General features: G+C 47.6%; 3 protein-coding genes across 3 annotated transcripts; all 3 read left to right on the top strand.

Moving 5' to 3' along the window:
- Window positions 1-4,006: 4,006 nt before the first annotated feature.
- On the top strand, window positions 4,007-4,930 carry LOC308294506 (required for meiotic nuclear division protein 1 homolog; the record flags this gene model as incomplete). Its single annotated transcript, XM_080737240.1, has 1 exon — window positions 4,007-4,930. The coding sequence occupies exon 1, from the start codon at window positions 4,085-4,087 to the stop codon at window positions 4,928-4,930; it is 846 nt and encodes a 281-aa protein (XP_080593366.1). The 5' UTR covers window positions 4,007-4,084.
- A 1,620-nt stretch (window positions 4,931-6,550) lies between these two features.
- On the top strand, window positions 6,551-7,474 carry LOC308294505 (required for meiotic nuclear division protein 1 homolog; the record flags this gene model as incomplete). Its single annotated transcript, XM_080737239.1, has 1 exon — window positions 6,551-7,474. Exon 1 carries the CDS (start codon window positions 6,629-6,631, stop codon window positions 7,472-7,474), a length of 846 nt encoding a protein of 281 aa, XP_080593365.1. The 5' UTR covers window positions 6,551-6,628.
- Window positions 7,475-9,069: 1,595 nt separating this feature from the next.
- LOC308294504 (required for meiotic nuclear division protein 1 homolog) lies at window positions 9,070-9,978 on the top strand (the record flags this gene model as incomplete). Its single annotated transcript, XM_080737238.1, has 1 exon — window positions 9,070-9,978. The coding sequence occupies exon 1, from the start codon at window positions 9,133-9,135 to the stop codon at window positions 9,976-9,978; it is 846 nt and encodes a 281-aa protein (XP_080593364.1). The 5' UTR covers window positions 9,070-9,132.
- Between the last annotated feature and the right edge of the window lie 945 nt (window positions 9,979-10,923).

Genomic DNA, 10,923 nt, shown 5'->3' with positions numbered 1-10,923 from the left:
GCCTTGGCGGACGAATAGGTACCGGCCCCGGCTGTCCCGGACGCTCCTAGCCCGAGTTACGGCATTTTATGTGCGCTGCAGTGGCAGGGGGTCCTCCACTGGGGGCGCCACCACTTTTGCATCCGTTCTGGAGCACCAGGAGTCGGTGGTCCCCGGGAATTCCCCGTGAGCAGCCCCTTTGGGGTGGTCATTTGGTCATTTTTGCACATTTGGTAATTTTTTACATCTGGGGGTCCCCCAGGGACCTGGGGGTCCCTGGGGCTCCGGGGGTCCTTGGAGGTTGTAGTTTGGGAGGCAAGGAGTGTGTGTGTAAAATCTGGCATGGATCGGGTCAACGGGTGCGGAGATATAAGCAGGGAAAAAGTGTGACGTGTGACGTGTGAGCACATTTGGTCATTTTTTACATCTGGGGGTCCCCCAGGGACCTGGGGGTCCCTGGGGCTCTGGAGGTCCTTGGAGGTTGTAGTTTGGCAGTCAAGGAGTGTGTGTGCAAAATCTGGCATGGATCGGGTCAACGGTTGCGGCGATATGAGCAGGGAAAAAGTGTGACTGACTGACTGACTGACTGACTGACGCACAGACAGCCCGTGGAGCTTTTGGTAGTAAATGCGACCTACGGTCGCAATCAAGTCTACAAAACTCGTCGTCACAATGCAAGCCATTGTGTGCTTGGAGACTGGACTGGTTGTTTTCTGTTTTCTCTACACCAACACCAAAGAGATTTGGTGTAGAGGGGGAAAAGGAGGGGGCCAAGGATGTGCACACTCATGCAAACGCATGAGTGTGCACGCACACACACACACACACACACACACACACACACACACACACACACACACACACACACACACACACACACACACACACACACACACACACACACACACACACACACACACACACACACACACACACACACACACACTTTGTTGGATGTGCCATTAAATAGCTGTGGATCATATCAGTTATGTTATTAGACTCTGGCCCTCTGGCTCTCTGCCTGTCCATCTGTCTCTCTATACAAGCAGCGTGCTAAAGACGTTGCCTGGGGATCTATTGCACACACTTTATTGCAGTGGCTTTCACCCATGGGTTCAAGACAGCTTGGGGGTCTTTACGTTTTTTCCTCAAATTGCTAACACACTATCGCCAGTTCCCCCCAGCAAGAAAACGTGCAGTAGCCTTCTCCCTCATTAAAAAGATACACACTGTTCTCACAACTGTAAACAACTGTGAAGATGTGTAAAACCCCTTTTTGCTCACTCAACTTTATACAAGAGTGGACAAATTAATCATTCACTCAAACACATACAACCAATACAATAAACGTATTCATTTTCATCTGAACTCAAAGAGCATGTTTCCTGAGGTGTAAAACACCACAAAATAGTGACATATGCCAATCAAAATCACAGTGACGCACATAATGCAACAATGGATCCCATCTATGCAGACTGAAAGACATCAGAGAGGTGCTGAAGATCAGGCACACAGAGGAAGAGAAGAGGAACACCAAGACGACAACAAAGATTATTTGTTTCTGATACAATTTGTGCTGTTAAAAATAAAAATAAATCTTAATTGCTTAAACCAGGGGTCTTCAACGTTTTCAGGCCAAGGACCCCTTAGCTGAGAGAGATATGAAGCAGGGACCCCCACAACCTGTTCATAGATTTCCATATGGTTTCATTGTTTGACAGCACAATCATCAGTGTATTTTGGATTCATGTCAATGTGTGTTTTCATATATTTAACCACTTGAGCCGTCATTACCTAATAAACTTGACCTTTTACTCTGTACTTAGTCTGCTCTTTTCCCCTTCTACACCAAACCTCTTTGCTGAAAATAGCCGATCTACAAGCTCACAAATTGTGAGCTTGTAGATCTGCTATTTTTGGCTACAGTTCTCAGAATATGGACACTAGGGTTCAAGTTCTTATTATAAAAATGATTGGAAGATTTGGAGGACCCCCTGTAGTAACTCTGAGGACCCCCTAGGGGTTGAATACCCCTGGCTTAAACACAAGCACCTTACATCAGTAGTACCACCCACACACACACACACACACACACACACACACACACACACACTAGAGGATGACATTTTATTCCCGTTCCCGTGGGTCCCGTGGGTCCCGTGGGTCCCGCGGGATTCCCGTGGGACAGGAGTCAAATTTGTATTAATGCCAGGATCGGGATGGGACAGGATTGAAAATCAACAGGAGTGGGCAGGAGCGGGAATCATCCCAGACCAGTTCATCAAATCGCAGAAATAAATTGCACAGGAAAGTGAGGTATTTGAACTGCGAACATTATAAGATTATACATTATATAATAATAAACATGATATCAACGGGAGTGATTTTGACCAGGAGCGGGATGGGACCAGGAGTCATTTTACAGGAGTGGGACAGGATGGGATTTTTTTCCCCACTCTAGCCCAGGATTGGGATGGGACAGGATTTTTTCTGCGGGAGTGGGACGGGACAGGAGTGAAAATTCATCAAAATGTCATCCTCTAACACACACACACACACACACACACACACACACACACACACACACACACACACACACACACACACACACACACACACACACCTGTCTCCGCCAGGTCAGGAAGGTGATTGAGGCCTCCTGGTGGCGCTATAATAGGCCAATGTGAAAATGGTGCTGTGTCTTCTTTTGCCTTTCATGGCAATTGGACACTGCATGCATGATTTGAGCCATTTTGTTCCAAAAATGTGTTTTGCAAAAGTGGACCTGCTGGTGGCGCTATAACAGGCCAATGTGAAAAGGGTGGCATTTGTTCCTTGACCTAGTGGGAATGTGTGTGCAGAAAGCGCAGCTGCGTTCATGATTTGAGGCATTTTGTTCAAAACGGACGAATCCTGCAAACTTTGGAAGCCAATGCCACCCCCTATAAGCTGTGAGCTTGCCATATAGGATATTATCTGTGAAAATCTTTCCTCATAATAACAGAAAACAGAAAAGACATTAGTATGCTGTAGAACAGTGTTGTATTCGTCGACTACCTTTTTTCAGACGAAAACTAAATAAATACGCTACGATGATAAAAACTAGACAAAATGTTAGGGAGGGACTAGTGGAGAAGACAAGTAGTTTTATGTTTGTTGCAATCGGGTGTTGGCGTGTTGCACACTGCAAAATAGTAGACCTACAAGCTCACAACGCATCGCGCATATTGAGCTTGTAGATCTATATATCTATATGTATATAGGGTTGAAGTGAATAACGTATGTTTTGTAATAATAATCAAAATCTACAAAGTAACTAGTGACTGAAGCTGTCAAATGAATGTTCTGGAGTCATAATATTTTGATCTGAGATGTAGTTGAGACTTTACCCCACTGAATATAGGCTATAAGGGGTTATGGCAAGCGACTTATCGAACTCTGTATTTGGGCATACACCCTACAATTCCATATTTGGAACGTTGTGATGTTGTCACGATGACAGGATGAAAACAAATGGGCAGAGATCATATCACGGTTGCTTAGAGATCCATATATGGTCATGGACTGAGGCCTTTAGGGACAGACGTCACCGACCGACTCATGAGACTGGCGTCATATACTATATAAGTAGCAGAAATGTCATTCCGTAATTGTACTTGATGTTACGTTTCCTTGTGTAATGCCTCTACGAAGATTATGGTGCAGATTGGGGAGATGCTGGCCAAAACCTGGCCAGCTTCACAAGTATGTATCTCAACCACAGACCTCCTCGTCCATAGCTACGAAGGGTCCAGTGGCCCTTCCTAGGAACTGTAATACAAACATTCAAACCTCGAGGCAATATAACGTAAGATGTGCTACAGACCCTTTTCATGGGTGGCAGGGCCTCCGGAGGATCTCGTTAGCTGCTGGCCTCGGGATGTTTCTCACATGTGCACAAAGTGAGCAGAGCACAAGGGAGCGTCTGTGTTCGACAAATCTCGCGAGAACCGCATTAGAGTCTGGCTTGAAAACGTCTGCGCTTCCCGGGAAAAGGATCCCCAAAGGGCCTCGGACCAAACAGCCGCCAAGAACCAATCAGCATGTTCAGGACGAGGATAAGGGCATGATGCAGTGCAGAGCTTTTGCGACAGCCGAGCAGTACCATTTGGCGAGCCTTTGCCAAGACCTGATAGCTCAGGGTTTCTGTGAAGAGGTGGATTTGCCCAGAGACGCCTCAAACGTACTGGTGATGAGCACGGACATGGCGGCAAAGACAGGCGACAGAGCGCTGATATTCTTCTTCAGGGATGGCTCAACGGTATTCTGGAACGTCGAGGACAAAACGACAAAGACAGTGATGAGAACGTTGCAGCACCACGAGATCCAGCCCTATGAGGTAGCACTGGTCCACTGGGAGAACGAGGAGATAAGCTACAGAATCGGAGAACTGGGGAATTCAAAGCTTGAGCGTGGCAATTTCCTCCTGAACAGCGAGACGGATCGAGGCAACAACGCCACTGTGTTGGAGAAGTTTGCGTTCTCGAACGCACTCTCTCTGTCGGTGAAGCTCGCCATATGGGAGGTTTCCGTTGGCAACCTCGTTGAGTCCATTCAGTCGGTCCGGGAGACGCTGAAGGCTTGTAAAAGCGTGGCGCTGTCTCGGGCGGAGGTCATGCAGAGGATCGGAGAACTGCTTCATCTGAGGCTCCGCATGAACCTTAGCTCCGACCTGCTCATCGCGCCCGACTTCTATTGGGACCGAGAGGGCCTGGAGCGGCTCTACGACAAGGCGTGCCGCTTCCTCAGCATCAACCGCAGGGTGCGGGTGGTCAACGAGAAGCTCGCCGAGAAGCACAGCCTGAGGCAGGAGAAGCACGGCCTGAGGCTGGAGTGGATGATCGTTGTCCTCATCGCCGCCGAGGTGATGTTCGAGCTCGCAAGAGGGAAACCTACATCCGTCTGTCTCTGAGTCCTCGCTTACGTCATCCAATGGGAAAACCCTTGAAAAAAACATGGGTGTTGTCATCCAATGGAAAAACCCTTGAAAAAAACACAGACTGACATCATGGGAAAAGGGTGACGTCATGAAATCAGGGAATAAATACTACCTTAAATATGGTCAGCATAGAGTTGACCGTAATTACAGAACTTCTACAGAAAGGTTAGACGTCTGTGTGTCTGCGCGCTTACGTCATCCAATGGGAAAACCCTTGAAAGTGAGGTCGTCAAAGGGGTGATGACATCACCATCGTCGCCATCAACAGCCAATGAGGGACCAGCATTCTTGGTGACTTATCGAGGTATAAGGGCCACGAGAGGGGCCGTCTATGCCTGTAGCCAATCAGAGACGGCCAATGGGTGATGTCATTGCAACCGAAGGTCGCAGTTTACCATGATAAATGTGGCAGGTTGTCTCTGTGTGTGTCAGTCAGTCAGTCAGTCAGTCAGTCAGTCAGTCAGTCAGTCAGTCAGTCAGTCCACATTTTTACAGTCTATGGGTTGGTTCCCTTGTCACTGAGACATCACAGGTGACATCACCTATGTAAAGTCCATATACAGTATGGATATTCCCCAGAATCCCTTTTATGCCCATATATGAAGATCCCTGATGTCATCGATATATATCACTGGCCAGATGGCAAAGGCATGGCCCATGTGTGGCTGGTTCAGATAGGGATCTCCATGTATAGACGAAATATATTGTATGTATGGATACACTGCAAAATAGTAGACCTACAAGCTCACAACGCATCGCGCATATTGAGCTTGTAGATCTGCTATTTTCAAATAGCCTATATGTATATAGGGTTGAAGTGAATAATGTATGTTTTGTAATAATAATCAAAATCTACAAAGTAACTAGTGACTGAAGCTGTCAAATGAATGTTCTGGAGTCATAATATTTTGATCTGAGATGTAGTTGAGACTTTACCCCACTGAATATAGGCTATAAGGGGTTATGGCAAGCGACTTATCGAACTCTGTATTTGGGCATACACCCTACAATTCCATATTTTGGAACGTTGTCACGATGACAGGATGAAAACAAATGGGCAGAGATCATATCACAGTTGCTTAGAGATCCAAATATGGTCATGGACTGAGGCCTTTAGGGACAGACGTCACCGACCGACTCATGAGACTGGCGTCATATACTATATAGTAGCAGAAATGTCATTCCGTAATTGTACTTGATGTTACATTTCCTTGTGTAATGCCTCTACGAAGATTATGGTGCAGATTGGGGAGATGCAAACAACATCTGTTTGCACCTTCCAAAGGTTCAAAACCTGGCCAGCTTCACAAGTATGTATCTCAACCACAGACCTCCTCGTCCATAGCTACGAAGGGTCCAGTGGCCCTTCCTAGGAACTGTAATACAAACATTCAAACCTCGAGGCAATATAACGTAAGATGTGCTACAGACCCTTTTCATGGGTGGCAGGGCCTCCGGAGGATCTCGTTAGCTGCTGGCCTCGGGATGTTTCTCACATGTGCACAAAGTGAGCAGAGCACAAGGGAGCGTCTGTGTTCGACAAATCTCGCGAGAACCGCTTTAGAGTCAGGCTTGAAAACGTCTGCGCTTCCCAGGAAAAGGATCCCCAAAGGGCCTCGGACCAAACAGCCGCCAAGAACTAATCAGCATGTTCAGGACGAGGATAAGGGCATGATGCAGTGCAGAGCTTTTGCGACAGCCGAGCAGTACCATTTGGCGAGCCTTTGCCAAGACCTGATAGCTCAGGGTTTCTGTGAAGAGGTGGATTTGCCCAGAGACGCCTCAAACGTACTGGTGATGAGCACGGACATGGCGGCAAAGACAGGCGACAGAGCGCTGATATTCTTCTTCAGGGATGGCTCAACGGTATTCTGGAACGTCGAGGACAAAACGACAAAGACAGTGATGAGAACGTTGCAGCGCCACGAGATCCAGCCCTATGAGGTAGCACTGGTCCACTGGGAGAACGAGGAGATAAGCTACAGAATCGGAGAACTGGGGGATTCAAAGCTTGAGCGTGGCAATTTCCTCCTGAACAGCGAGACGGATCGAGGCAACAACGCCACTGTGTTGGAGAAGTTTGCGTTCTCGAACGCACTCTCTCTGTCGGTGAAGCTCGCCATATGGGAGGTTTCCGTTGACAACTTCGTTGAGTCCATTCAGTCGGTCCGGGAGACGCTGAAGGCTTGTAAAAGCGTGGCGCTGTCTCGGGCGGAGGTCATGCAGAGGATCGGAGAACTGCTTCATCTGAGGCTCCGCATGAACCTTAGCTCCGACCTGCTCGTCGCGCCCGACTTCTATTGGGACCGAGAGGGCCTGGAGCGGCTCTACGACAAGGCGTGCCGCTTCCTCAGCATCAACCGCAGGGTGCGGGTGGTCAACGAGAAGCTCGCCGAGAAGCACAGCCTGAGGCAGGAGAAGCACGGCCTGAGGCTGGAGTGGATGATCGTTGTCCTCATCGCCGCCGAGGTGATGTTCGAGCTCGCAAGAGGGAAACCTACATCCTTCCGTCTCTGAGTCCTCGCTTATGTCATCCAATGGGAAAACCCTTGAAAAAAACACGGGTGTTGTCATCCAATGGAAAAACCCTTGAAATAACACAGACTGACATCATGGGGAAAGGGTGACGTCATGAAATCAGGGAATAAATACTACCTTAAATAAGGTCAGCATAGTTGACCGTAATTGCAGACTTTCTACAGAAAGGTTAGACGTGTGTCTGCGCGCTTACGTCATCCAATGGGAAAACCCTTGAAAGTGAGGTCGTCAAAGGGGTGATGACATCACCATCGTCGCCATCAACAGCCAATGAGGGACCAGCATTCTTGGTGACTTATCGAGGTATAAGGGCCACGAGAGGGGCCGTCTATGCCTGTAGCCAATCAGAGACGGCCAATGGGTGATGTCATTGCAACCGAAGGTCGCAGTTTACCATGATAAATGTGGCAGGTTGTCTCTGTGTGTGTCTGTCAGTCAGTCAGTCAGTCCACATTTTTACAGTCTATGGGTTGGTTCCCTTGTCACTGAGACATCACAGGTGACATCACCTATGTAAAGTCCATAATACAGTATGGATATTCCCCAGAATCCATTTTATGCCCATATATGAAGATCCCTGATGTCATCGATATATATCACTGGCCAGATGGCAAAGGCATGGCCCATGTGTGGCTGGTTCAGATAGGGATCTCCATGTATAGACGAAATATATTGTATGTATGGATACACTGCAAAATAGTAGACCTACAAGCTCACAACGCATCGCGCATATTGAGCTTGTAGATCTGCTATTTTCAATATAGGGTTGAAGTGAATAATGTATGTTTTGTAATAATAATCAAAATCTACAAAGTAACTACTGACTGAAGCTGTCAAATGAATGTTCTGGAGTCATAATATTTTGATCTGAGATGTAGTTGAGACTTTACCCCACTGAATATAGGCTATAAGGGGTTATGGCGAGCGACTTATCGAACTCCGTATTTGGGCATACTGGACACCCAACAATTCCATATTTGGAATGTTGTGATGTTGTCACAATGACAGGATGAAAACAAATGGGCAGAGATCATATCACGGTTGCTTAGAGATCCATATATGGTCATGGACTGAGGCCTTTAGGGACAGACGTCACCGACCGACTCATGAGACTGGCGTCATACACTATATAGTAGCAGAAATGTCATTCCGTAATTGTACTTGATGTTATTACATTTAAGGTAAGGTTTGATACGTTTCCTTGTGTAATGCCTCTACGAAGATTATGGTGCAGATTGGGGAGATGCAAACAACATCTGTCTGGCCAGCTTCACAAGTATGTATCTCAACCACAGACCTCCTCGTCCATAGCTACGAAGGGTCCAGTGACCCTTCCTAGGAACTGTAATACAAACATTCAAACCTCGAGGCAATATAACGTAAGATGTGCTACAGACCCTTTTCATGGGTGGCAGGGCCTCCGGAGGATCTCGTTAGCTGCTGGCCTCGGGATGTTTCTCACATGTGCACAAAGTGAGCAGAGCACAAGGGAGCGTCTGTGTTCGACAAATCTCGCGAGAACCGCTTTAGAGTCTGGCTTGAAAACGTCTGCGCTTCCCAGGAAAAGCATCCCCAAAGGGCCTCGGACCAAACAGCCGCCAAGAACTAATCAGCATGTTCAGGACGAGGATAAGGGCATGATGCAGTGCAGAGCTTTTGCGACAGCCGAGCAGTACCATTTGGCGAGCCTTTGCCAAGACCTGATAGCTCAGGGTTTCTGTGAAGAGGTGGATTTGCCCAGAGACGCCTCAAACGTACTGGTGATGAGCACGGACATGGCGGCAAAGACAGGCGACAGAGCGCTGATATTCTTCTTCAGGGATGGCTCAACGGTATTCTGGAACGTCGAGGACAAAACGACAAAGACAGTGATGAGAACGTTGCAGCGCCACGAGATCCAGCCCTATGAGGTAGCACTGGTCCACTGGGAGAACGAGGAGATAAGCTACAGAATCGGAGAACTGGGGGATTCAAAGCTTGAGCGTGGCAATTTCCTCCTGAACAGCGAGACGGATCGAGGCAACTACGCCACTGTGTTGGAGAAGTTTGCGTTCTCGAACGCACTCTCTCTGTCGGTGAAGCTCGCCATATGGGAGGTTTCCGTTGGCAACCTCGTTGAGTCCATTCAGTCGGTCCGGGAGACGCTGAAGGCTTGTAAAAGCGTGGTGCTGTCTCGGGCGGAGGTCATGCAGAGGATCGGAGAACTGCTTCATCTGAGGCTCCGCATGAACCTTAGCTCCGACCTGCTCATCGCGCCCGACTTCTATTGGGACCGAGAGGGCTTGGAGCGGCTCTACGACAAGGCGTGCCGCTTCCTCAGCATCAACCGCAGGGTGCGGGTGGTCAACGAGAAGCTCGCCGAGAAGCACAGCCTGAGGCAGGAGAAGCACGGCCCGAGGCTGGAGTGGATGATCGTTGTCCTCATCGCCGCCGAGGTGATGTTCGAGCTCGCAAGAGGGAAACCTACATCCTTCCGTCTCTGAGTCCTCGCTTACGTCATCCAATGGGAAAACCCTTGAAAAGAAACATGGGTGTTGTCATCCAATGGAAAAACCCTTGAAATAACACAGACTGACATCATGGGAAAAGGGTGACGTCATGAAATCAGGGAATAAATACTACCTCAAATGAGGTCAGCATAGAGTTGACCGTAATTACAGAACTTCTACAGAAAGGTTAGACGTCTGTGTGTCTGCGCGCTTACGTCATCCAATGGGAAAACCCTTGAAAAAACGCAGAGTGAGGTCGTCAAAGGGGTAATGACATCACCATCGTCGCCATCAACAGCCAATGAGGGACCAGCATTCTTGGTAACTTCACTGCCAACAAGTGCGGCCTGATATAAATGCACCCTTTGTCAAGTCCCACCCCATGTCGCTCTGTTACTAGGTGGGACAAAAAAGCCATGCAGGGAAGATTATTTTTTTATAATGGAAGTGAATGGGGGGAAAAAAAGATTTTTCATAGCCTCATTGTTGCTATTTAAAGTACCAAAAGAAAAACATCTACGTAATATTAATGAAAAAGGAACAAAAAAGTACAGTAGTTACATTGCAAAACAGGAGTTTTCCCCAAAAAATACATCTTTGCCAGACCCATGAAATGGGTAGGCCTACATAAGCAAATGTCGGTCTGTCCCTTTTCTATATAAAGGGTATATATGATGATGACATGATGATGACATGCCTACAAAAGGCATGATGTCATAAATGATGATGATAGACAGGGGGTTGGCAGAACCGGGGTCTGGCACAACCAGGTTGACCTGGTCTAGTTTAACAAGAGATACTGTTCCTACGAAACAGTGTGGGCTCGCTTGTAAAAGAAAAATGTTTTAAAAAACAATTGTCCCTCCAATTGTCCCATCGACATATTAGGAATATGTGGCAAAAATATACGGCAGAACTCATTATATATTTCCCCCCAAA

The sequence above is a fragment of the Nannobrachium achirus genome (genome assembly GCF_963921795.1).
Source record: "Nannobrachium achirus genome assembly, chromosome: 11".
NCBI lineage: Eukaryota > Metazoa > Chordata > Actinopteri > Myctophiformes > Myctophidae > Nannobrachium > Nannobrachium achirus.
Note: the sequence above shows the minus strand (reverse complement) of the source record. Positions and strands in the feature narration are given on the sequence as shown.